This window comes from Meleagris gallopavo, chromosome 14, assembly GCF_905368555.1.
Source record: "Meleagris gallopavo chromosome 14, MGAL_WU_HG_1.1, whole genome shotgun sequence".
NCBI classification, from domain to species: Eukaryota; Metazoa; Chordata; class Aves; order Galliformes; family Phasianidae; genus Meleagris; species Meleagris gallopavo.
The window spans coordinates 11,193,547-11,219,650 of NC_139417.1; the positions used below are offsets into that span (position 1 = coordinate 11,193,547).

The 26,104-nt window shown below is 50.5% G+C and overlaps 3 protein-coding genes and 1 long non-coding RNA gene across 12 annotated transcripts in view; 3 read left to right on the top strand and 1 right to left on the bottom strand.

The window, feature by feature from the left end:
* The window catches only part of PLXNB1 (plexin B1), a 68,349-nt gene extending 64,466 nt beyond the window's left edge, over nucleotides 1-3,883 (top strand). For all 6 annotated transcript variants that reach the window (XM_085235388.1, XM_085235392.1, XM_085235389.1 and 3 more), the window contains one exon: nucleotides 151-3,883. In XM_085235388.1, the coding sequence (XP_085091514.1) occupies nucleotides 151-255 (105 nt within the window). In that variant the 3' untranslated portion in view covers nucleotides 256-3,883. The remainder of the gene's footprint in view (nucleotides 1-150) is intronic.
* On the bottom strand, nucleotides 3,848-17,668 carry LOC116217175 (uncharacterized). 2 transcript variants are annotated; one of them, XR_014886259.1, is made up of 5 exons: nucleotides 17,474-17,628; nucleotides 9,894-10,978; nucleotides 9,227-9,429; nucleotides 8,248-8,454; nucleotides 3,848-5,743 (listed from the first exon to the last, which is right to left on the bottom strand). It is a non-coding gene; the product is annotated as an uncharacterized LOC116217175 (long non-coding RNA). The 2 variants fall into 2 exon arrangements; XR_014886258.1 differs by lacking the exons at nucleotides 3,848-5,743; nucleotides 8,248-8,454; nucleotides 9,227-9,429 and having other exon boundaries at nucleotides 9,497-10,978; nucleotides 17,474-17,668.
* LOC104913168 (SRSF protein kinase 3-like) lies at nucleotides 7,758-17,253 on the top strand. Its single transcript, XM_010718575.4, has 11 exons — nucleotides 7,758-7,890; nucleotides 8,040-8,148; nucleotides 8,268-8,355; nucleotides 10,426-10,513; nucleotides 10,761-10,867; nucleotides 12,849-13,011; nucleotides 14,078-14,163; nucleotides 14,592-14,699; nucleotides 15,160-15,229; nucleotides 15,315-15,407; nucleotides 16,659-17,253. Exons 1-11 carry the CDS (start codon nucleotides 7,845-7,847, stop codon nucleotides 16,844-16,846), a joined length of 1,146 nt encoding a protein of 381 aa, XP_010716877.1. The 5' UTR covers nucleotides 7,758-7,844; the 3' UTR covers nucleotides 16,847-17,253.
* Nucleotides 17,669-18,080: 412 nt separating the features above from the next.
* SETD5 (SET domain containing 5) overlaps nucleotides 18,081-26,104 on the top strand; it is a 60,737-nt gene continuing 52,713 nt past the window's right edge. For 2 of the 3 annotated variants that reach the window (XM_085235402.1, XM_085235403.1), the window contains exon 1: nucleotides 18,085-18,349. The gene's annotated coding sequence lies outside the window, so the exon portion shown is untranslated. Of the gene's footprint in view, nucleotides 18,350-26,104 lie in introns of all 3 variants that reach the window. The other variant, XR_014886250.1, reaches the window with a different exon arrangement.

The window sequence follows — 26,104 nt, forward strand, 5'->3', positions numbered from 1 at the left end:
GACATCGTGCAAACAAAGGACTTGGCTCTAACCCAGGGGGATGTCAGCATTTCACATGCATTTGTTTAATATTATTATGTTTAACATTATCTCCAGCCAGCAGTGCTGCATGCTGGAGAAATGCAGCCAGTGAGCTCTGTCTTGTTGCAGATCATTACTGCTTTGGAAGAAGACCCAACAGCACAGAAAATGCAGCTTGGATATAGGCTACAACAGATTGCAGCAGCCGTGGAGAATAAAGTCACAGATTTGTGACAGGTGCAGACAGACTGTTCTCCCCTGGCTGGACAGGGACAGTGCTCGTCCTAGCTGTATGCAGGGTGTCCTGCTGTCATTGGAACCAGACTCTCCAAGGAGCCAGCAAGTGACATGAACGGGGTTGGCCAAGGCAGTACCAAGTACAAGCGTCCTTGCATCTCAGAGAATATTTTTTTAAAGTTGTTTTTTTCTTTTCAAAAAGCGAAACAAATGAATTTCAGTTTTCCTCTGACATCTCAGAGGACCAAGCAGCTCCTTCCTACAGATATTACGAGAATGTGCCAAGCTTCTAAATGCTGCTGTTGAAGAGCCAGGTGGCAGCACCAAGCACCGTGTCTGTGGAGTCCTTGGCCTTGCATGGGTGCCCTTGCCCAGTGCTGGGAGGCTCCCCTGCTGTGGCTGCTCATTTTAATGGGGATACAGGAAGCTTTCCCCTGGTCTCACAGCTGCCCGGACCTTCATCTCCATCTGGATGGATTAATGAGCGCTCCTGCTCTGTTCCACCTGAGAAGCTTCTTTGCAGCAACGTTTTCACTGGTTCTGGATGTTGGATGTAAAAAGGAGAGGGACCAATGGCAAAGGTCTCTTGCTCCCAGTGTTCTGGTCTTACTACTTGAGTGCAACGTCTGTTTGGATGAGACACGTTCACCAGCACGCAGGCTTGCCCAGGAGCCCACTGTAAATGGGCCACCCCCTCGCCCTTCCCCTCAGGACAAATTTAGTGTGTGAGGAGTCAGCTGTCTGGCTCATCCCAATCTCCACTGACCCAGCTCTGGATCTGTCAGAAGTTCAGGGGTTGTCCTGCTCTTTGGAAAAGCACAACAATGCCTTGTGCCACTTCCCCTTTCCTCTGGCATCTGGTTATTCTGCTGCTCTGAACTGGACTTGTAAATACCCTCAGAAGGATAATGTATTTAAATGCTAAAGGAGAATGTTTAACTTTGTGGCTTTGAGACAAAGCTTTTCTTGGAGAAGCATCTCTGTGCACTTCTACTGACAAACGTCTGTCAGCACTGGAGCAAAGTTTTCTCCACTGCTTTGTCTGCAGGGATAACTTGTGGATGTCTCCGTTGTTGTAACAGCAGCCTGCTTTTCCCCACAGCTCAGTTTGATGTTTAGCTGTGCGTTCCTGTTAGACTTGCCTTACACTTCAGTTTACCTCCCAAACTCTCCTGTTGTGGCACACAGAAGGGTCATTTGATGAGCTGTGAACTCAAGGGAGCCGTGAAGCACAACCATGTTCCTGAAGAGCATCTGGTGTCCTGCAAACAGCAGTGACTGATGCGAGGAAAGCAAGGCAGAGCAGGTGTGCCATTAGCCTCCAGCTGTAGCTGGGCAGCGCCTCTGCTCCCTCCTGGAGAGCCGTCGGGAAGCCTCACAGCACCCTGCCCATAGTGATTGAATTCCAGTTTTAAAGGGTATCCTTCGCTTTCTTATCCCCCACTGAGTCCAAGCTGATGTCCTGCATCTCTGAGGCAGATCAGGTCTGACTCCTCTGACACTGCTGGTGGTGGTTGTGCAGGCCTGGAGGGACTAGAGCTAGATCAGGGCAGGATCAGTCCCTGCCTCTTTACGTCATGCATAGCAGCATTTCCAGGCCTGTGAATCAGCCATGTGGCTTTGTGTGAGCACTGTGCAGTTGCAGGATTTTTTCCTAAGCAATATAACCAGCTAGTGTTGGCATCTCTTCCTGCAAAGCCAGTGCTTTCCCATGAGCTCTCCTCTCAGCAGAACTCCCAGGTACTCTGCGTGCTCAGAGTGCTGCTGTCCTGCTGTGCGGAGCAGCTGCTGAGCAGGCCCTGTCAAGAGCTCAGTGTCTGCCAGCCTCCTTTCCCAGAGGGCACCAGTTTGTGTCTGTCTCTTGCCTGACCACCCCATTCCATGGAACTTGTGGGAACTCAGCTTCTCTGAAACCTCCGTCTCAACAGAGCCTGGTAAAATTAGTCCCCAAAAAGCTGGGTGGAAGAAAGGACTTGGCAGTGTCTGCCAGGAGCTGTGTGCTGTAGGCTGCTACTGGTTTTGTGGGATTACCCTCTGCTTTCCCAGAACGAGGTGGTGCAGGGCTTGATTCTGGATTCACCTCACATGAGTAAGGGAGGGAGACTGAGGAGCTCTCCTAGGGATCCAGTCTCTCCTGCTCTGCACTGGCAGCTCTATGTCCTGTTGCGTCTCTTCTGCTGTTACTTGCTGTGCTCAGATGAGTTCTGTCCACACAGCTGGCTCAGGCTGCCAGGGAAGCGGGCTCCTCTTTACTTCTCAGTAGTGCTTCTGGATGTTGGAGATTTTTTACTTTCTCTGAGCGTATCTGTGAAAGTCAGCTTTTATCAAAGCAATAACTAAGACATAAGAGTAGAGCTAAACGTGATTTCTTTAACATCTCAAGTTTGTCCCTACGTGGCTGACCAGGAGGCACTGCCCAGCGCAGGGGCAGTGAGTGGTGCCCATCTCTCCCCATTGCTTGCTGTTGGAGTTCTAGGTAACAGCATCCTCCTCACTGTGGGCACCTGCTGCAGCTCCCTTGCTGGGTGCTTAGGCTTGGCCCTGTTTCTCTCCGTCCACACCACGCTCCTGTGGTAAAATCCATTACTACAACAGGGTTCTGTTGCATTAAAATTTGCACAAAACAGCTTTTATTATAAAATTCCCTAGTGCAGGGAAGACTTATTTATTAGTTCTCATAATTCACGTTTCTTCCAGTCTCTGCCTGGTTTCTTGACCAGCTTGTTGGGTGTGCTGGGGATGGAAGGAGCCCCTCTGATGCTCCTGCAGGCAGCAGGCTCTGTGGGAAGCAGCTGCCTCTCTCTGGACAATGTAAGTGCTGTGAGAGGATGTCACCATGTTAATCGTGTCCTCAGAAAGATGATGTTCTTGAATGGCAGGTTTGGGGTCTGCGGTCAGAGAAATAAATTTAGTTTCACCATGGTCTGCATGAAACACTGATAACTGATCAGTATTAAGATAAATGTCATTAGTGAGTTTGAATGTCTCCTGTCAGTATGGCTAGGAGTAGCCAGCACCCACACGACGTAGATGTGAGAGTGCTTGCTTTCATCTGTTTGGTGGCAAACGTAGGCTGTATCTGGAAGCTTTTTTCTTTGGTAGAAAAGATGGGTAATTTCTTTTTAAAGAAAACAAGAGGGCTTTTAGATCCTGCTGCCTTGGTGGAATGCCATTTCTTTTTCAGGGTATGCCCCAGTTGCGGCAAGATGCTGCTTTTTTGGTGCCTTTCTTGTCAGAATGATTGTTTTGGTTTCCAGAATACCTAACTTGTTCCCGTAGCCCTTCCTCCTGGTCTTGTCCAGGTACCTGCCCTCTCTTAGCCAGGCAGCTTGGTGTCTCTGTTACAGTACCATCTGATCTGCTTTTGTGCCCTGCCACACCTTGAGTTCTGCTCAGAGCACCTGAGGTACTGTCTTTCTCAAATTGGAATTAATAATTAATATAAAAAGCTTGAAAAAATCTGAATTTTGTTACATAGTGTAATAACTGTTTGTAGATACTGTTCTGAGATGTAGGAATCTTTTGGTGATATAAGAGGTTTTGTCTGTAAATAATCAGTTTAGAGTTCAAATGATTTTAATAAAGAGAATTCTTACACAATAATTCAATAAATTTTAATATACAATCTGTGTGTCACACTTGTGTTGAACAATAACGTGATGGCCCACAATGTGTTCACCTTCTGGGATGTGAGTGGGGACAAATCTGGTCCAAGGCAGCTACAGCTCTGGCTGTGTTTTTGCAGGAGTGGTGAGCGTGATGCAGACTGATGCGTGCTTCATGCTCATTGCTGGTGTCCACCAGGGTGAGGCAGAAAGCAGAATTTCTCTAACAACTCTTAATTCTTAAACTAATTGCAGCTGGCTCCCTTTCTTTACTAGCAGTTATAGATGGTTTGCTTCACTGTGTGTGCGTGTGCCCCCGTACATGTGTGTGCCTACACACATAAAACACTACTGTGCTTAAGTCCCGCCTTCACCTATGTGTGTGTTCTCCTGGCCTTTTATGGGTTACAGAGCTCTCCTCCTGTGAAGCTGAGCTCCCTCCCTTGCTGCTGCCCTGCTCCCGGCTCTGTCTCAGCCCCCTCCCGCGATATTTTTAGTGCTGGGGGCGGCAGGTGAGAGGAGAGGGGCACAGGCAGGGGGAGAAGTGAGGCCCTGGCCTGGGTTTGGCAGCAGGGCAGGATTAACCCCTTGCTCCAGGGCTGGGTCTCTGCAGGCTCCGCAAGGAAACCTGAGCTGCGCAACACGGGGCCCCCAGCCAGGGGAATGCTGAGGCTGCCAAGCTCTGCTGCACGTGGGCGTAGGGGGAATGTATGGAGTGGTTTCACTGCGTGTGGTCCCTTGCTCCATAGTGGTGTAAGGGTACTAGGTGCACAGGCTCACACTGAGGCTGCAGTCCTTTCCCATTCCTTCTGCTGGGGTGGGGGGTGGGGAGGAAGAGCTGTTACTGCACTGAAACCTGCAAGCAGCTGAGTGAAAGTGCTGTCAGCGCATCTGTGCAGAACTGTGCTGCCTTGTCCCCAGCTCTGGAGAGCCGGTGTGACTCACAGGGTGCTGAGGCAGAGGTGCCTCGAGCACAGGCAGTGCGGCACGTAGGGGTGTGGAAGCGTTTCCCCTCTGCCAAGCAAGGCTGGTGACCGCTGTGCCCTGCAGAGACGGGAGGTGGTGCCACTGCTACGGGGCTGGGCCTTGCAGCCTGCTGCCATGCTCCGGGGAGCAGTGGGAACCGCTGCAGAGGGGGAAGGCTTTCCTATTTCCATCTCAGCAGAGTGGTGAGTTTTCCTCTATAAATAGATGCTGTGAAGACCGTGGAGCTCCAGCAGGGTGACAGACCCGCTGCCGGGGCAGCTGAGGCAGGGCACTGCGCGGACAGGTGCAGTGAACGGCAGTAAAGGAAACTCATCGCAGCTGTCCTGGGTCTCCTGCTGCCCTGCAGCCAAGGTTGTTCCCAGAAACGGTGCTGAGATCTGATACCCTGCCCCTCAACACATCTACCCAGTGATGCAGAAAAGTTTGGTTGGCCCAAGGACAACCCTCCCAAGCAGTGCAGACTAAAAGGAGAGCAGGACCAGCTGGTATCTCGCTTTTGGGAGCTCCAGCACGAGCCAGATGATGAGAGGGGTGGCATCCCCTGCCTCCTGAGCTGCATGGTAAGTGCGCAGGGCCACAGGGGCTGAGCCCCACGTGCCTGCTTTTATGCTGTGTGTTGTGGCTTGCAGAGATGCTACGCTCAGCCAGCACTTACCATGTCTGTGCTGGATGAAGATGAAGGCACATATCACTCTGCTAAGTACTCCAACTCCACAGGTCCAGGCGATGGGGTGCATGGCAAGTGGTGGGGTGGCTCCTTGCACCCTTCTGTGCAGGTGAGGTGAAGCATGACTGCTCCCTGCTGTAGCTAACAGGGACCAGTACGTTTTTGGGCTGAAGTTCTCTGACCTGGTCCAGGCCTGCAGCAAGCTGGTGGGTTCTGCATGATGTAGCTTTTAATGAAAAAAGAAAAAAAAAGTTTTTAATATATCAATTGACAAGTACTTACAAGAAGCGTTGTTGTTGTTTTTTTGTTGTATTTTTTGTTTTTCTATCATAAAGCTTAGAAAAGTGTATTTCCAACTTCTATACCAAAGTACAAAGCAATGCTCTTTACCCTATACTGGATTATCCATGTCAGTACAGTGGGCAGGAGGTGAATTCTCACACACCTAAGGAAGGACAGCAGGGCACTGTGAGCTCAAAAACTCCTTCAGCCCAAGTGCTAGGGTGTGTCTGATGTTCATGGAGTCTGACTTTGGATCCTAAGCAGTAGGTCTCCATGATCATTCTTTTCCTTATTATCATTATTTCCCTCTTATTATCACAGAAATCCGTCTAGGGAAGATGCTGAACCTTCATCTCCCATTTTTCCTTTGGTAGGTGACTGGTGAGTGACTTAAGAAAGAAAATCTTCAGGGCTTTTGCCCAGCTCTTAGAGATCAACTCCTTGTTCTAATTATGTGACAAAACCTGAGAAGATGTGATTGAAGAGGTATCTATCAGGTGGTGCAGGAGCTTGCAAGGTTATTGATGGGCTATGTCTGTGCACAAATAAGCACAATTCTGATTTCACCTCTGTATCACAGCTAGGACTCCAGTAAATATTTGCCAAAGGCAGTGGCCATATGGACATGTAGCACCCTGCCGGTTTAAGGCTAAAAGAGACTGAGGTTTAAGCCCAAAAGAGTGTGTATAATTGCTGAGGTTTGAGGTGCAAAGGAGGAAGAGGGATTCTGAGCTCCTTGCACACTGCTCCACGGGGTAGGGAGAACGAAGAAATGTAGCTCTGGCAGTTCTGGGTATCCCCGACTACACTGCCATTCCAAGCCCATTCTGAGCCTAAATGAGAATTGAGAGTTCACCTGGTGCCCAAAGGCAGGCTACAGCTCTATTGCTGTGCTGGGATAGGAAAAGTTTTTTGAGGAAGTTGTGCCTTTTTTTCAGCACCTGTAAGATGTTACTGTCCCAGAGCAGCTCCCCGTCATGTGGCTGCTGCTATGAGGCGTGTGACAGGACGTCCACCAATGCTGCCAGCACGTTAGGACTATTTCTGAACGTTCTGCAGTGCATACAAGCCCTTAGCTTTGGCAACCTGACTCTGAAGGATTTAAAGGTTGATATTTCTACTCGTGCTAATGGCCTGCTTGGGTTATTATCACCTGTCACAAACTCTGGCAACACTTGTTCATATGAAGCTTTGGCCATTACAGCAAGTGACATTTCTGAATTATGAAATGCTGGGTTGGAGTACCCAAACTGAGGCAGTGTAAATCTGTGTTTCCATTAGCAATGTGGGGCTTGGGGGTTCTATTTCAGGTGACTTGCACTTGAGCCAATTCCATAACAGTGCTGTGGAGTAGGGGGAGCAGCAGTTGTATCCGTCTGTCTGCAGTGCCTCCGTGTTTGTACCTTTTGCTGTCATAGAAACATGCTGGGGAGCAGCCTTTCCCCTCCCTCATGGCCTCTTTGTAGTGGATCATGGGACTCTCAGTGACAAATCCCTGCTTTGGCCCCATGCTGCAGACAGATGTGCAGCACAGCTTCTAAACTGCACGCTCTGCTCAGTACCAGCCTGGGATGTGAATCTTCTACTGCCAGTGAAAGCCCTAAGTTGGGGTACAGGGTCTCTTCTGCCCAGTCCAGTGTCATAGCCACTGGAGGGGTCCCTGCAGTCTCCACCGAGCCATTGGAAGCCTGCCCAAGGCACAGGGAAACCTGAGACTTCCACCTGAGAGCCAGGAGCCCTGCCCAGCCTGCCAGCTTTCCTCCTATGAACTTCTAAAATAATCTTTACTCCTCTGAAGTGCCAAAAATGTTCCTATGTTCCTAACAGCTCAGTTCCAGGTTTGGATGAAGCAGGTGGAAAGGAACAGAGCGAGGGAGAACAGAGCTAGAAGAACAAATGGGAGCTGTGCACATCAGTGTGTGCAGCTGCTTTGCAGCTCTTTCTCTTTTAAGGAGTAAAATGCTGGAGATTGCACTGCACATACTGCACAGCCTGGTTCTCTGCTGCTTCTGTCCCCTCTCACCAGGACCTGCTGGGACACTGCCATGGAACAGCAGGTGCAGGAGGATGTGCCAGAAGTGCAGCACGCAGGTCAGTCCTCGGACCAGAGCTGAGACCATACCAGGCTCTTCCCATGCCAGAGGAGGCCACAGAGACCCATTTGGCCATTCCTCTGGGAGAGCTGTCCTCAGTGGTTCTTGCAGGGCATCAGTAATGTTTCTTGGTGATGGTCCCCACAGGAGGCCACCACCCAGTGCGGGAAGGAGAGGTGTTCAACGCACGCTACCAGGCTCTGCACGAGCTGGGCTGTGGGGCCTTTGCTACTGTCTGGCTGTGCCAGGACATGAGGTGAGGGGCTGATGCCATATGGGGCAGCAGGGAAGGACGGCCCATTTCCTGGGCGGGACTTGCCCCCTTCGTAGGCCAACCTGGCATGCATCGACTTACAGCTGTGGTTCCTTTTGTAGGAAGAAGAAGAATGTAGCCGTGAAGGTCCTGAAGAGCAGGGAAGGCTTTGCTGAGGCTGCCCAGGATGAGCTCTCTCTCCTCAAATGTGTATGTATCTTCCCAGGCTCCGTGCTTTTCTCTGTGCAGGTGGCCACTGAATTCAGATTGAGGTATCAGTTTCAGTGTCCCTTCTCCTTCCAGGTCTGTCTGAGGAGCAAGGTTAGGGAATGGAAAACGATGTCAGATAATTCATTAAATCACCTTTGCTTGGCCATGACCCCTAAAAGAGGCGCTTTCTCCTTTCTCCTGTAATGCTTGGACAGGTGGCTGTGTCTCACTTGTCCTGTTGGCCCATTTTTTTTCAGCTGAGACTAAAATCCAGTAAATAGGAGGAACTTGTAAAAATACAGGGTGGAAAACCACCAGAACCAACAAGAAAATGTGGCAATGCTGTTCTTAGCCACAGTTGGGAATGTTTTCACTATATTTGTGCACTTCCTGGCTCGGAGATCATTGCTCTATCGCAACATAAATACTGAAGCAAAAGGAAGCGTCTTCAAAAAAAAAAATGCAGGACAGCAAACATAATATATAACCTCTTAACTCAGAAAGCTTTCTTCTGTTTTTGTTAATGGATGCAGTAATTAGGCACACGGATCTGAGTCTCAACTAGTTGCCTTTGAAAATGGCTTGACCTGCTAGTTCTAGAAAGCTCACGTTATAACTCTTAGAGTTTACCTAAATGCGAAGTTCCATCAGCTGTATGTGAATAAAAGTCATTAAATTTTGCCTTTCAAATTACTCTGAGGCCTTTCTCCAACAGGTTTGGGAAAGGCTTGCTTCGCATCTGCAAATCTGCAGGCCCTATCCAAAAGGATATGAGCCAGACTCAGTGATGCAAGAGGAAGTAAAAAGTAAATGTAATCAAAGGGTGCTTTTCTACACATCAGCACAATTCTACATGTAGACCAAGCCTTACCCTTAATTTATTACTAATTCTCTCAGAAAGACACGCCTTCCATTCAACAGAATAGAGCTGGTTCCCAGGGTCATTTCCATCAGCACAGTGGTCCGTGCCCACAGCACTGCCAGAGGAGGCAGCTGGGACCTCCCTGCTTCCACAGCTGCTCACTTCTGTTGTGAGAACAAACCTCCTGGTGCTGGCACGGATAGACCTGGCAGCTGCACAAAAAGCAAACCAAAATCACCCATAATTACAGCCATGTCAGAAAGAAAAAACAAATACATATATAATAAATACAAATATATATTTATATATAAAAAGTTATAGATACAGTAGCCGTTGCTTTAGCTGAATCAGTGCTCTGTGGGAGCAAACTCATGGTAGAATTTGCCATGAAAACGTCTAGTGGTGGTGCAAGAGCTGGGGATACCAACAGCACCTCTGCTGGGGCAGAGTGGGGTGCTGCCTAGCCAGGCACCCCGTACCAGCAGCAGACATCCACGTGGGCAAAAAGACAAGCTAAGCACGAGGTGCTGCTCCCACTGAATACCACCCTGGCCAAGAATAGTTTACAGCTGAAGATTTCTTGGGCCAAGGGTGATGTGATGAGCAGTAATTCCCAGTGGATTTATTTTCAAGAGTCCTGCCCTGCTTTCCTGCAAGCCAATGTGGGCTGCAGCACCTGAAGCATTCTGTGACAAAAACTGCTACCAATCATCCATGCACTGTGTGAAGAACCACTTTCTCTGGTTTCTTTCTGATCCTCTGAAGTACTGGGTTTATTGATGTCTTCTGGTTCTTGTATGAATGATCTGTGTTCCCTTCTTCCCCACCACTCAGTACCAGAGATCTCTGTTGCACCAAAAGCCAACCCTTTTTCACTCGACTGCTCCAGATGCAGAAGCCACTCTGCACCCTGGTAGAACAGGCAGCCTTCAGATGACTGAAGACAACCACAGTTGTCTGAGTTATTCAGATGCTACGAAGGTGATGCTGTCACATGGTCAGAGAAAGACAGCACACAGAAATTAACTCCATAGTAACACAGTTTGCTTGTGTTCTGGGAGCCTGGTTTGCTTGATATTGTTTTCATGAGATTTGTTATAAAATGCCAACTCCTAGAAGAGAGTCTGCAGAAGAGGATACAATGGGTGCAAGATGTTCTTTGCACATGTATGTCTCTAATTGCAGTTGTCTTGGAATCTCTCCCTCAGGTGAGCAGTATGAAGAAGAAGGATCGGGCAGGAGAAAACATCATCTGTTTATTAGATGATTTCAGAATGATTGGAGAGAACGGCTTCCATATCCTTCTGCCAATAGAACTGCAGCTCTCAATCAGAGAAGGTTGTGCTGGGGAGTCACAGGATAACATAAATCCAACCGCTGCACTCTGACGAGGAGGATGAGCAGAGCAGTAGCTAGAGCAGAGAACATGAAGGTGGCCGGAGGAGGGGAGGCTGGCTAATGAGAGGTTTGGCTGCTCTGGTGAAGGGCAGGAAGCTGGTAGCAGCATATTCTCTCTGTTGGTGAATCCATGACTCTTCCCCACATACGTGCTTGGTATTTGAGGCGCTGGGTCCTTCTCTGCAATTTCTGATGGGTAACTATGCAGCCCAGGGATTGCCTTTGCCTTTTGTGAAAAAATCTTTACAGCAGGTGAGAGAACTGAGTTCTATTTGGGTGAGGGCACTGTGGGAGTGCTGGCTGGGGAACACATCATAGTCTTCATCCTGGGGTCATCGGCCATGAATTCCTGTATGACTGCATCTGCAAAGAAAGAGACAACAGAATCAGTGCCAAAGACATACAGTTTGAAGGAAAACAGCAGCTATTTATTTTGGGTGGGAGGAGAAAAAATGTCAAATAGAATGCAGAATGGGAGGTTAAAACAGTCACAGTGATACAGGGGCAATGCGTGCTACTGCCTATGCCTGTTAGTCTCAGTGGATTTGGAAAGGGGTCGGGACCACTGATGTGAAGAGTCAGAGACCTGCAGATCTGCACCAGGGGACTCAGAGTTGGCACTGATGTTTGTATCTCATTCACACCTCAGCAAATTATTGAATTTTCCAGCAGTTCAGCTGTTCACAAGATGAACAGACTGCCATAGATACGTTTCTTGTTGGAAAAAAACCAAAACAATACATGAATTTCTCTGTCCTGCTCCTATCATCAGAAGTTTCCTATGGTAGTGATGCCGGACTGCTGGCATTTGCCCCATTGAGTTCAGCAGGGCTCAGGGCTGGCTTCAGCTGTTTGCCCAGTAATTCCAAGGCTGCTGAAGGTCTGCCTCACAGCTGATTCCTTCCCAGAGCTTTTAAATTGCCGGTTCAGTTGGCTGGTCCTCCACCCATATTGAGGTTTTCCTGCTCAGAGCCAACACTTCCTTCATCCCCTGTAAGGATGTAGCATGCTGATCAAACAGACTGTGAAAGCTGAGTTTCTTATGCATTGTCTGTGAATAGCGAAGGAATAGGAAACCTGAGTGAGTCCATGAATAATTAATATTACATTTTGCTGTTAGTGCCAAGGTTTATCAGAAGTCTGCAGACTTGCCAAAATGAAGATTTGCTACCTTGATTCCTGTGCCCTTCTAGGGACACAGAAAGAAAACCATTTCCTCTTCCATCCTTTTCCTGGAATATCTGCTTCTTCCTCGAAAGAAGCCCCACTAACGCCTGAATAAGTTAGATGAAAGCGTAGTGGCATTAATTGATATGCTCTGTTTCACACCCAAGCCTTTTGTTTGATCTCTTATCTGTGTAAACTGTAATTATTTTTTTTTCCCCCTTTGGATCAGCATTGTGGTAGCATTTACTTCTCATTCATTCCAGTTTAGCTATTTAAATCTTTCCTTGTGTTTCACAGTTACCATTTAAGGTTGGTATTTTCCCGGGGCTGGTGCTCATCCCAGAATAGATTTTGATAATACAGAGAATATTTACCAGCCTTTATGACTGACCAGTGTTTTAAAAGAGCAACTTAACCTCCTAGTAGCCTTTCCACTGTTATTGATTTCTGATAGAGAGTGTTTCTCTTGCACGCATTGTTTATCTCTCCCCTGTGACAGCCAGGCTCTCCCTGCTCCACCGTGAGCTGTTCTTTCCCTACATGGCTCTCCTGCAGTACCCTTAATTCCTCTCTGCATGTACTCACTCATCATCCCTGCCTCCTCCTGTCTGCGTTATGATTCACCCCTTCTCTTTCCTTCCATGATGGGACTCCCTCCTTTGCCACGTCAAACACCCTATAACTGACTCCCAGCTTCCATTCCAGTGACAATGCTGTATTAACAGATAGACTCGGTAGGCTGAAGACGTGCCAGCCACGTGAACAAAAGCACCTTTTCGGGAGAAAATTCTGCTTTGTGATTGCAGTGCCTCGTCCCATTTCCAACTCTCCAGGCCTGCCCATCTGTGCTGGCACCTGGGCGCTCTCATGCTGTGTCCTTTGCCAGATCTCCATGCTCTGTCACTGGCTGTGCCGAGTGTGTGGGGCTACGGCGCTGGCCATTCTCAGGATGAAACCACTTGTGCCTGCTTCTGTAGGACCGCTCAGCCGACACTACTGCTCTTCAGGGTACAAGTGCTACAGTATCTGTCACGTTGCTGACCTAAGTGCTGTTCGGCTCACACAGGTGCTAGCAGGCCTGCACTTCCTGCATGGGCGCTGCAGGATTATCCACGCAGACATCAAACCAGAGAACGTGCTGCTGTACACTCACGACAAAAACCTCCAAAGGTTTCTGCTTGATGCTGATGACTCTGGCCAGAGAACAGATTTGAGGCTAAAGGCACCAGGTGAGCACTGCGGGTTTTATTGCAACAGAGACTTAAGAGGTTATTGCCAGAAGTGAAACAGCGGCATAGGTGCAGGTAGCTTAAGAAGATTTCACATCTCCCACAACACAGACAGCTCACACTGCTCAGACCTCTCCCGTCTCTGCTACTACGAACCCCACATCAAGTGGCTCCAAGTTACTCAGGGCACCAACAGAAAAGTGGCCTTGCACAAAGGTGTGCATGCAGAACAATGAAAAATCATAGGCACTTGTCAATAACCTGAGCACAACCTCAGAGCCAATTCTTACAGCCTTCAGTACAGGACAGTTCCCTCATCTGGTACTTTCAGCTACTGAATAGGATACATACCAGCTGGTTTGATCAAAAAACTGTATGACACATCTACTCTTTTATTTCCCGTATTCCTGAGGTTTGTGGGAGACTTGTATGTACTCTTCGAGGCCTTTTGAGACATGATTTATTTTAAGAGAACGATGTGAATACATGATAAGCCATGGGGCTGGAGAGTTTCTCAAGGGATTTAGTCACCCAGCAATGAGATTCTTCATATTTTCTTCCATAATATTCTCCCACAAGCATTTCTCCCATGATGTTGCTGTTTTGTCCCTCAAGCCCTGGGGTAAAAGACAAATGCTAAATTATTGGTAGAGTCTTTTGTTGGGAACAAAAAGGCATGATACCAGACATAAGTTGACAGTTACAAAGCAGTAGAACAAAAATTACCCTTTTCCAGGGTCTATACGTGAAAATGTTACCTTGACAGTTCTTGCCAGGCAGGCACTTTTCAGCAGGAGAGGTGCATGTGGTCACACCACTCCACTGCAAGCTGCAGTTTTCCATAACATTCTCTTAGACTGTGACTGGTTAGCAGCCCTTCCTTTGCATTCCCTCAAAAATCAAAAGTGGTACTTTACTGGTGATAAAAGGAATCACCTGTCTAAAGCATTTTTTGATAGCTAGGTTGAAAAACTTCCAAGGCAGGTAGGTCTAGAAGTACCTTCTGTGGTAAGTGATGCATACCTGTTGGAGAAAGACCTGATTTATCTCCCTCCTTTCCATCTAGGAGGTAATCCTGGCAATCAACTGGAAGATTCTGATTTAATGAACATAGAAGTGAAAATTGCTGATCTGGGCAGTGCATGCTGGACAGTGAGTCTGCTGCAAGTCTTGGTCCTGTGACTATGAAATGCTTTGCACTTCCTTCACACCCTGGGTGTCAGTCCTTCTACAGCTGAGCATTTATTCTAGAGTGTGCTAAAGTAGAACTGATTCCAGGTGTTACATTCATCACTCCCAGCTTAGAGTTGGGCAGTACACTCCAGAGATATGTCAGCTTTGGATCCTTCTTCTTGTAGTTAGTCTGTAAACCAGAAATTTGTGAACAAGTTCACTGTGAAATATTGGGAAGTAAATTTAGTGTGGCGCCAGTAGGGCTGAGAATGGGTCTGATGTCTCCTGCACGCATTTTACTACACGCCTTTAGTTATTCCTCGTGATTGCATGGACAGCTTGTGGCCACAAGCATCACTGTTACTCATTTATGGAAGCTAACCAAAGGGTGTTTGTTTCTGTTACAGTATAAGCCTTTTTCTAAGGAGATACAGACCCAGCCGTACCGCGCCCTAGAAGTGCTGCTTGGATTAGACTATGGCACTCCTGCAGACATCTGGAGCACAGGCTGCCTGGTAGGGCTGGAGACAGCGCAGAGCATGCATGGAAGGCGACTGACACCGGCAGGTCCAGGGTGGCATGTCCTCAGCACCCACCTGCACACTGCATGTGGAGCACAACTTCCTTGCTGTTGCTGATTCAGAGAAGGAAAAGCAGGCTGTCTGCACTCCTTCACTTTGGACTGAAAGTATGCTGCGGATCTATTCACTGTAATTAGTTTATGCTTAAGGCAGTTCACACTGCAACTATGGTGCTAGCTCATGTATTTGACTGAAGTAGGCACATACTGGCTTCCATCCTGATGGAACTAAAGGTGCTGCTTCACAGTGGTGCATCACAGCAATGTGAATCTTTTCATGTTTCATTATCAGTTTTGTGTGATAGTACCTGTGCCCGTTCCCCTTCCCATCAGAGTTCATGAGGAAGAAAAGCTCCTAGTTGGTCAGTGAATTAACAGTGCTACTCCATTTCTAGGCATTTGAAATGGCAACGGGGGAGTGTCTATTTAATCCTCAACCTGGGAAATATTTCTCCAGAGATGACGGTAGGACCCCATCAGTTGTATTCATTTCACTGACAGAAGCATCATCATCTCTGTATCTAGACATGTTTTCTCTTCCTCTGTCCAGATCATGTTGCTCGCATTATTGAACTCCTGGGAAGAATCCCTCCCCAGATTGCTTTCTCCTGGAACAAGTCAACAAAGTTTTTCAGAAGGCCAGGTAAGAGAAGGCCAAGGGAGGTTTTACCTTAAAAATCACTGTTGATCTCTGATACACTCCTCGGCTACTACTGGAAGACACTAAAACTAATGTTATGCAGTGCAGGCTACACGCAGGGACAGAACAGAGGTGGAGATTTCGTAAAGCACAGTAACGCTTCCTCCACTGCCACCTTTGCAATCCAGGAGCATTCCAGCAATAAATGCAAATACAGATACCTCAAAAATGGTCACAGTAAATATCCAGCAAGGAAAAGATTTTTATCCTTTCTCCTTTGGAGCTGGAGAGAATGGAAATAAGGACAGGAAACAGCTACATGGCAGGAAAGCTGCGAGTGTGCAACTAGCTGGATTTCACCCATTCACTAGCAGAGAACAATAATGAAGAGGGATGGGACACTCATATCCTCTCATCCTTCCACCATGGCTGCCATATTTAGTCTTCTGACTCAGCTGTAATGTCTTTTCTGTTTTAATCTCCCCAATTCCTTTGACTCATTATGCTTGAAATAGTCGTCTTTGACTTCAAGGCATTACATAACTCCATCCTTCTGCAATTCAGTCCATCCTCCTCCTCACTCATGTTAACCAGCCATACAGCCTGTCTAGGTACAATTCTTCTCATGTTGCACACTAATGCAGTGCTTTAGATCAACAAGCACCTCCCTGCTCATTTTCAGCTCTTTGTTCATTTATTCCTTGTATGGTCCTCAAAAGGTGAGTCAAAAACAGTCCTTGTTTTATATTTATTCTCCGTGAGAACCAAACTGGCCTAACCACACATGCCTAACCTGAATCACTGCATTTACACCACGTACTCCAAGGGACAAGGCTCACTTCCTGGTCAGTAGTGGCACCCTTAATCTCATGGAGCAAGTAGGCACAAAGCAAATTAAACATGAGTGGCTCGTGTCTGTGGCAACAATGCACTCTGGGTTGTGCACAGGCAGGCAGAGGGACCACAGGAATGACTTTGGTGTTGCTATCCTGGGAACATTTCATTTGTGCTTGATGCTTTCACATCTAATAAGCGCTCACGAATGGAGAGGCCCCACAAACTAACTTGTAACGATGATTTTCAAAACACCAGAGAGCGAAGTTTAGAAGTGGGAGTGCAGATGAAGCTTAGACGTGAAGATGCACACGGACCGATCGTTCAGCAGGATTTGAACGAGTTGCGTGAGGGGAGGAGCAACAGCCTATCGCTCTCGAGGGCGTAATTAACGTATTGTGCTTACGCACTCTCTGACAGGTGCTCTTCTGCGGATCTCCCGGCTCATTCCCCGCAGCCTCCACGCCATCCTGGCGGACAGGCTCAAGTGGAGAAAACACGAGGTGCCTCCATTCACCAGCTTCCTTCTGTCGGCGCTGCGCTACGCCCCCGAGAAGCGCGCCACGGCCGCGCAGTGCCTGCAGCACGCGTGGCTCAGCGCCCCGTGACCGGCCACCCGCATCCCCGCGGGCGGAGCCCCGCAGCAGCTCGCTACGACCGGTCGGCGCCGGCCCGGCCACGCTCTCGGGGCCGCCTCCCCGCCGCCAGCCCTCTTCGCGGCCGCTCCGCGGCACCGCGGCGGCCGTGGGGGTTGAGCACAAGATGGCGGCGCTGCGGGTTCACCCCCCGCGGCCATTTCCTGCCCGGGGGGCGGCGGCGCGGGGATCGGCGCGACGAAAGGGCCCGGAGCCGCGGGCGCGGCGGACCGCCGGCGGCTCGCGCTCAGTTCCGCGGGAGCTGGGCACGGCGCCTCGCGAGGCTGCGCGGCCGTCATCCGCCGCGGAGCCTTAAAACGCGGCGGGCATTAAACAGAAAGGACGGTCAGTCACCAGATCCCGTCCTCTTTTCCCCCTCACATCGTTCCTCTGACGCTCCGCTCCCAGGCAGACCGACTGACCGCGGCCCACCGGCTCTCGAGGTCCCGCCTCGGCCCACAGAACGGCGCCCCCCAGCCCTCCCGCTCCCTCGGCCCCCGGGCCGCCCCTCCTCCCGCCGCGGGCAGCGCCCTTTGTGTGGGGCGCGGAGCTCCCTCCCCTCGGGCGGCGCAGGGCCCGGCGCGCCCCCCTTCCCCTCACCTCAGGAGGACCCGAAGGGGGAGGGACGCGGCCGCCCGAGAAGAGTGACACCGCCGCCCCGCGAGGCCGAGGGCCGCCCGCACCGCCCCCGAGCGGACCCTCGCCCGCCCCCGCCCCCCCGCAGCGCGGACGTGCCGAGCAGCAGGCCCCGCACCCGGAACACCGCGCGTGCGCGACGCGCCTCCCGCCTTCCCCCCCCGCACTCTACTCACTCCCAACTCGCGCACGCGCGGCGCCGCACGGCTGCCGCCCAGGAATCCCGGCCGCCCGCGCCGCCCCTTCATTCTGCCACGTGTCCCGACGCGGGAGTTACCCCGCGGAGAGCGGCGCCTCGGAGAGGGAGGAGCTCGGCGCGGCCGGCACCGCCCCTCAGCACGTAGCGTGCCTCGGCCGGCGGGCACCGTCGCGACCCGCCCGGCCGCACCGCGTCGGCACTAGCGACGTCCCGCCCTCCCCCGCCGATTGGCAGCCCGGCGAGCCGATGGGACGCCGCGTCTGTGAGGCGAGCGGCGGGGCGGGCGGGCGGCTTCCAATGAGAAAAGAGCGCGGGAGGGGCCGGGCGTAGAGCCCGCCAATAGAAAGCGAGGGAAGGCGGGGCGATATCGGCGGCGGGCGGCCCGGCGGGGCGCGGCGCGGCGCCGTGGTAGCCAACGGGGAACGCGAGTAGGTGTGGCCGGGGCGCCCCTGGCGCCGGCGCCGGGGATCCCCGTGCGCGCAGTGCCGTTTCCGCCCGGCCTGGGGTGCAGCCGTCGTACCGCTGCCAGGGGGAGGGGCTGGCGCTGCCGCCGCGGGCTCGCTGCCGCCGGCCGCCCAGGAAACGCCGTGGCGCTCAGCCGGGCCTAGTGCCGCGCGGGGCCCGGGGAACGGGCCGGCCAGGTAGGCATGGGCCGGCGGCGGGCGGGCGGGCGGGCGGGAGGGAGGGAGGAAGGAAGGGAACGCGCGGACGGGCGTGCGGCACTGGCAGCCCCCGGAGCGGGCCCTCGGCGGCGATGCGGAGCTGCGGGGCCGCCGCCGGGGGAGGCCCGGTGCGGCGGCGCGGACCGTCGTGGTGTGCCCGGTGCTGCGGTGCCGGCCGGCCGGGCCGCGGGGCTTCGTGGGGGTAGGGAGCGCCGGCCCTGCCGCGCTCTCCGCCCGGCGGTTCGTCCCTCGGCTCGGGGCCGCCCGCTCGGGCGGTGCGGCGTTTTCTGCTTTCTCACGGTGCCGGGGCTCGCCCTGCCGGGGCCGCGGCCACGCGGGGGGCCCGGCGCTCGCAAGGTCACCGTCGGGCCGCCCTTGGGTGTCGCCGGGCTGCGCGGCCCCGTCGTCCTCCGCCGCCGTCGGGGGAACCGCATCTTTTCCGCGGAGCGACCCCCGGGCGGACGTTTTCCCGCCTCTCGAGGGGTTCCCACCTCCGTGTCCCCGGAAAGGGCCCCGGCTCGGTCCCCGGCCATTATGTAACGGGGAGCAGCTCTGAGCCTCGCCTTTGTGCGGGATGCGGCCTCGGAGCTCGGGGCCGCCGTGTTCCAGACGGCCCCCCCTGCCGCGAGGCATTCTGGAACGGCTGTGCCTTAAGGCCCGAACCCAGCGAACCGATTTCCTTTTCCTTCCTTAGAAAGAGGAGATTTCCCTTTTCGCTCGTATGAAAACCACCGGGATTTTATTTTCCTTTCTTGTTGCGGTTGACCCAGGCGGTCCCTGGCCCTGGGGTGACAGCAGCGCTCTGGGTGCTGGCTGGGAGCTGGGCAGGGCTGGTGCTCCCCGGTCCCCCGTTAGCGCAGTGCTGTGGGCAGGGGAGGCCTCAGGTTCTTCAGGCCTGTCCCCAGAGCCTCGAGCAGGAGCAGAAATGACAAACCCGACGAGGCGTCTTTCGTCGGCATCCCACGTTGAGTGAAACTGCAGAACATGGGCTGCGAACCCTGGGTTACCCTCTGCAGATATTCTGATCTGTGTGAAAAGTAGGGCAGCGAGGATTGATAGGATCTTCCTGTGAACTGCAGGCTGCAGCCGCCTCGCATCTGAACTCCGGCCTCCTTCCAGCCAGTCGCAGAGCCAGATGCTTGCCTTATTGTTTGTGTGTCTCCTTCCTCCCCTTCCACCGGCTGGGCCCCACTCGCCTTATTGACTGGAATTTCTGCTGTGCGCGGTGGGTGTGTGCGGCAGACAGCAGCCTGTGAGTGCTGAGAAGGGATTTTCCATTCACAGAGCGGGGAACAGTCAAACTAATGGCCCGGCTCAACTTTAGGGCTGGGAGCAGGCTGCGGGCAGAGGAGTTTCCCCCTGCTGCTGCCTGCAGAGCACCATTTATCTGCTGCTGCTTGCAGGGCTGTATGGCACAACGTGCAGCAAGCTGCTGTGCCGCGGTGAGACGTCCTCTGGTAATGGAAAGATTCCTCTCCCTGCTCGGCTCGAGTGCTCGGTGAGGGAACAGTTTGCAGGAGGCCATTTTTGACGTGACTGTATTGTGGAATCTGCCAGCTCCCATCTACACACTGTCTGCTTGAATGTAATAGCTTCCTTTTTTTTTTCTTTTTTTTTTTCTTTTTTTTGTTAAGGAAGAATGAGTACCTTTCTTATCTGATTAACTAACCATTTGGCACTGGCCGCTGTCTGGGAGGTGATGTGCTGCTGGGATGGAGCTCAGTATCCCAGTGCATTTGTTAAAGGTGGAGCTACTGGTTGAGGCGTGCAGGATGTGACATGGGAACACGTTAGCGTCAGTGCCATCTTTAGGAACCACACCTCACAGGGAGCCCTGCTCCATGTCAGGTCCTGGCCTCGCTTCTCAAACCCATAACGCTGTTTTCTGAAAGCAAAAATTCCAGGAGCAGAATAGTGTGAGAGAGATTGAAACGCTCTGAAATCCTCTTGGCTGACTGCAGCCATGCTGAGGGTGTGGAGCTCCGAGCAGCCCTCACACATAGAGCACCAGCTGGTCTCCAATCATGGTTCTGTGATTCCACGAATGGCATCCAGCATTGGGGCAGAGCACAGTCGGACAACCACAGCAGGTTGGGATTTCCTGCTGGTACCAAAACCAGGTTCCTTCGTGGTCTAAAACACAGCAAGCCATCTCCATTGCCCCTTAGCCTTTGTTCACTGTCTCCCTGTACATTGTAATGGGGAATTATCTGGTGCCTTGCATCCTGTTGAATAAGTGACGCCGCTTTAGCGAGGCTCTGGCCTGGTTTTTACTGTCATATCCCAAGTGACTCAAAAGCAGTATTCCTGCTGGTGTTGTCTGAGATTATATGGCCTATAGTGGCGTGGTGAAATCCCAGGTATGTTTAATCCCCTAATAGAAAGAGTTCTCCGTGGTAGCCAGATCTTACTTTGAGAAGTTATAGGTCACAGTTGAGAAATCCCATCGCAAAGAAACGGCATTGAATGAGCATCTCGGAGCTCGCAAAAAACCTTGTGCACTGCTTCTGGGCAAAAAGCATAAACCAAAGGAACGGTTCATTTAAGTTTTCTAAATGCTCTGTGAAGTTTTGATTGTTTTTTTTTTTTTTTCAAAGATTATTAATTCCAACATTGAGGTGCAAGGCATTCAACAGAGACCTGAGTGCACAGTGCCCAGCCGTGTGGTTCATCACCCCACGTGGCCTGTCCATCCTTTCCTTTTGGGCACCCAGGCTTTTTCCAGCTAGTCTTGGATGATGTGATGAGATAAAAATATTTCTATCTACTCTGGCAATAGTAAACCAAACGTAATGGGTACCCAGAGTTTTGAACACTCAGAGATCATTGTTCTCGTGGCAGTGTTGCTGCATTACAAATGCACGTTTGTGTTCTTGCTCCGGTGCTGCTTTTGTGTGTAGTTGAGGTCCCGACCAGCGAGATCTCGTGTTACGCTGCCTGCATAAAGGTTGCACTCCGTGCTGCTTTTTATGCAAGACGTAGGAGCTGTACTGTTGTTGAGAGCATTGGATGTATGCTTAAATCTACAGCGGGTGTTAAATCTCAGGTGACGTGAACCTAAAGCCGTTTGATTGAAAAATAAATATTTTGTAGCATCATCCTTGGCTGTTTATTTTTTATTCTGTCAAAATTAAATAAAACTCTGCAAAACTATGTGTGTTAAAGCTGTTAGAGATTGAAGGCAGCCTTTGGCTTATGTGACTGCTAGAGGCAAGGGTTAGCACACAGCGAGTTTGCACTTACATTCTTAAATTAGAGACAGTTTTGTATAAATCTGGCTTAACCTAAACCTTTTGCTGATTTTGATCATAGAAAGAGCCTCAGACTGTAATGCAGCAAGAGTTCCACCTCTTGGAATTCTGGGAGCTGAGGTTTTTTCACTTCTGAATTCCTTAGTGAAGTTCTCGGGGGCTTTTGGTGGTTGTTTTTTCCCCCCAAGATTTACTGTTTGGTTTCCCAGTATTGCTGCAGCCCCTGTCCCTGCTGAGCGGGCAGAGCGTGGGCTGCTCCTGGGCTCCCCACGGTGCTCTGGGGGTGGGACTTGCTGAGCTGCTGGCAGCACAGCTCATGGCCCCCAGCGTGCCCAGAAACACCGCTGCAACTGCTCCTGCTTTAATTTTTTGCTGTAATTAGTAAAGATGCTCTTTGTCTTGGAGGATGATCCGCATGGCAAATCAGGAGGTTCTTGTTCATCAACCCCTTCCCCCGCCCAAGCTGGTGGTGAAGTATTATTTTCCTGCAACAAAAATAGCTAAAGGGATTTTTCCCTCGCTTCGACTGATGAGTCTAAACTTGAAGAGCTGGAGCCCAGAAGAAAACTGCAGTGGATCCCAGCCTAAATCTGGGTTTTGTTGACAAACTCTACAGGAGTGTCAGTATTGTTGTTAAATTGTAAATGTACGTTTGTTCCACTGTTTAAACATTTCAATCCGTGCATCTGATTGAAATGTTTAAACAGTGGAACAAACGTAAAATAATTTGGGAAAGAGAAACTTTCCCAAAAGTGAGTTTTTTGTTTTCGTCCTACCAAAGACACACAAATACTTCAATGAGCCATATGGCAAATAATCTGCAAAGTGTAGTGATGCGCTCAGACTTCAAGCTGGAAAAATGCAGGAGGACTTGTCCTCTCTTGGAGTGGGAGCTGTGGGTGAGCAGCAGGAGCGATTTCTTTTGTGGTCAGGAATCTGATAGTCCCACATTCACCCAACCTTAAGAAAAAGGGGGAATGAAGAGGGAGGAACGCAGAACAGTGGCATTGAGAAATAGTCAGGAATTTGGCTTTTAGAGTGAAGTGTAGAAGGGAACTGTTGTTTATGCTAAAGTTTAATCCGTATAAACTTGATAACATAGACAGGTCTTGCATTCCTCCCCGAGGGTCATGGAAGGGCTAAGTTTAGCGAAGAGGAGGTATCCAAAGCAGGCGGATCTGTGCAGTTTTTAAGACTGACTATTTTTTTATTCATCCCATTCTAAATGAGTTTTCCTACTCGCAAGTGGTCTTTTGAGACACAGTGTGAGTTAGTTTTGAAAACAATGCTTAAGCCCTCGAATATTTCCAAGTAATTTTAGAGTAGAAAGGTCACAGTGCTTCTGATGTGTTCATATTTAGAGAGCGATTACAATCACAATCATATACATTGACAATGAGACACTGTCTTCTTTTGGTAGCTGCTCATTTGCTGACTCAGGCGTGTTCCTGCCGTCCTTATGGAGCCCGTGGTGAGGGGCTGGGCTTTCCTTTGCAGCCTTATTCATTTACAGGGCTTAGCTTCTCGGGTGCTGCACTGCTGGCACAGAAGGCAGTGTGAGGTTCTGATACTGGGAATCCTCTCGTCTTGGAAGTGAGCAGTTTGAAATGCAAGCCTTTGATAGGGATGGAGTAGGAAGGCGATCTCTTCATCAAACTTTGTAGCAGAACATATCCGTTGGTGATGATTCAGTAAAAAAAAAAAAAAGAAAAAAAAAACACAACAGTGTTTCAGTTAGTCAGTGTCAGATAATGCAGTCTCATGGTTGTACATAGACTTTGTGTCATGGAAATAAGTGGCTGGTGTTTTGGAGGATTGTGTTGCATGGAAATATTTGGATAAGGAAGCCATGCACGCCAGTGGTGCTCAGCCTGGAGGAGGGGAAGGAGCTTCCCTGGGAGCGAGTAATGGAGCTGCAGAATGGTGCTGCTGGGAGGTGGGAGCAGGAGGCACAGCATCCCAGTGTGGCTCTGCCCAGTTGCGCAGCGCAGAAGCAGAATGGTGCTTCTCAGCATGGCCCTCTTTCCCAGCTCTGCCTGAGTTGGATCTAAAATGAAGCTGCTCCTTGGAAGCTCTTCTCAGCTCATTTGTTTGGGGAAAATGGGGAGATGAATGTGTTTCTGTTTACAGGCAGGGTGGAATACACTGGGAAAAGTTTGAGAACCACATGGGAATCTGAAGCGTGCTGGGGGTTCAGCATGGAGCCCTTAAAATGTCAGCAGATCTCACCCTGACTTGCATTGCCAATGTATGGGCACTTGTCTGTTAAAGTGAATTGAATAATATAGGAACCTTCTGAATTTGTTTTGAACTCCAAGCTTTTGGCTAAAGGCACCAAACCAAATGATTTCCTGTGTTTTAGTGGCATCAGGTTGAAATAACTTGCAATCATGCTGAAGGAATGTTCTCAGTAATGAGGCTGTAGATTAACTTTCGCCACAGCAAAGATCTGGAAGCTTCCTGAACCTACAACCCCAGTGAACTTGTGAAGAGGAGGTGACTGCTGATCTCCTTAAGTAGGATCTGCCTGGCTGCAGAGGAGGCCTGTGTTTGGATTCAGAGTTCCTCTTGTGGCTTCGTGAACGTCAAGGATGTTGGGGATCAAGGCTGCCTGGAGGATAACAGGGAACAAGGACACTCGTGGGGTAAGGTCAGGTTCTGAGCTCCACAGTTTCTTTCCAGCTGTGGCGTGTGCCTGTCCCACAGCAGGCTGTGCAGGCAGGCTACCTGGCAGCACCTCCCTCCTGGAAGTGCCTTCCTGCTGGCTGCTGCCTGAGCTGCTTGCTGGCAGGGCCAGGCCGGCACCGGTGCAGCAGGGATGTGGAGGCCGCCTGACGCTGCGTCAGCTGAAGTCAGCTCCAAAGTATGGCAGCGCTGCGCCCTGCGGGGTTACTTGGGGTGAGGCTGCGTGACACAGCCCAGCACATCCAGCCTGCTCCTCCTGCAGTTCTGCCTTTGTCTGCAAGCTCTGGTGCTCTTCAAGTCCCTCTTCTGAACTTACCCAGCAGAAAGCTGCTTTAGTATTTTATTTTTTTTCTTTCAAATTTTGTTTTTTTTCTGGATTCTTCTTCTTTTGCCAAGATAGTGAATTGAATTGGCTCACAATGAGTTTGACAAGCTTCCAGGGCCCTCACAAAATAAACAGGGGAAAGCATCTGGGTGTAAGTACAGAGGTTGTAGTGAGGAGCGACAGGGGAGCAGGACTGGCTCCAGTGGCTTCCCTCTGCTACCCAAGGCAGGTGAGCTATGGGGTGGCATGGTTGGGCCCTTGGTGGCTGTGCATTCAGCTCGTGGGATAAACGTTTTGTTCTCTGGATGGAAATTGGCAGCTTGGTCTTCTCTGCCACTTCTTGAAAAGCTGTTATGCCAGAAGTTCTGACGTAGGCTGGAGCTGTGATGGTGGAGTGATGGCATAACCCAATAGTGCTGTTTAGTAGCAAACTTCTGTAGGTATATTTTTGCAGAAAATAAACACAGCAGAGAGCTAAAGAGATGTCTCTTCTTGTAAAGTGACAAAATATCAATTAGTATGCAAGTACTGCAAACATATGTGTAAATAAATGTACTGCACCATGCTCCTTACTTTGATAGCGAGTCTGTATTTTGTATTGACTTGTGGGTCATTGTGACTTGTGAGATATTGACAAAACATGAGTTAGGGAGGATATGTTGTCAATCAGGTGTTTTAAAAATTTATGTATGTCAAGTATTCCGTATGGCTGCGTTGAGAAGAATGTGTAGAAATGTGTATGAGGAGAACACAGCAAAATGTGAATTTGGCCAAGGCTGCGTGCAGAGGGAACTTCGATGCCATCTCTTTTAATATGGAGGACTTGGTTGGAGCGGTATCTTCCTGATGTAAAGCAATTGGCCGTGTGCTGCACATCCCAGTGTGAGCTGCTTCTCAGTCCTTATATGGTGGGCCTGGGGGGACTAGTGCAACTAAAGGCAGCATCTTGGCCATTCGAGTTGGAATAAAGTGATTTAAGTGTTAACATGTCGTGGCACCTCCGAGTGCATACTGCAGTGCAAAAATTCATGTTGGGCGTGAGTAGTATATATCATGGGCAAGAATTCTCATTTGTTACAAGGGTTATTGTTACAAGAGTTATCCTTTATTTCATAAGACCTGTGCAAATAACCCCAAATCAAACAACGTACACTAAGAGAAGAAGGTGGGAAGTTTCATCAAGCAGCAGACTGTTATATTTGAGGGTGCACCATTCTCAAACCTGCCCCTTTCTGTAAAGTCTTGTCAGCAGGAGGATCTGTGCAGAAAGCAGAGCAGCCCTGGTGTAGGTCAGACACGAAGGAGATGCCGTGTCCTCCCAGTGGGGCTCTGTGCAGGGAGGCTGCTCTGCGGTGAGACGTTCTTGGGCCGGAATCCTAAGCTGGCAGCAGCCCTTGCACACACCGATTTTGTCTGTGCTGTCAGAAGAACGGTGCCTGCTGCTTGTCTGGCTTAGCTGCCAAGAGACAGAGC

Bases quoted from the DNA above. Each gene is read 5' to 3' on its own strand.
- LOC104913168 (XM_010718575.4), top strand. From the start codon at position 7,845: ATGGAACAGCAGGTGCAGGAGGATGTGCCAGAAGTGCAGCACGCAG. The intron at 10,868-12,848 runs GTGAGAGAACTG...CGGCTCACACAG, and splicing joins TGAAAAAATCTTTACAGCAG to GTGCTAGCAGGCCTGCACTT. The intron at 15,408-16,658 runs GTAAGAGAAGGC...ACTCTCTGACAG, and splicing joins AAAGTTTTTCAGAAGGCCAG to GTGCTCTTCTGCGGATCTCC.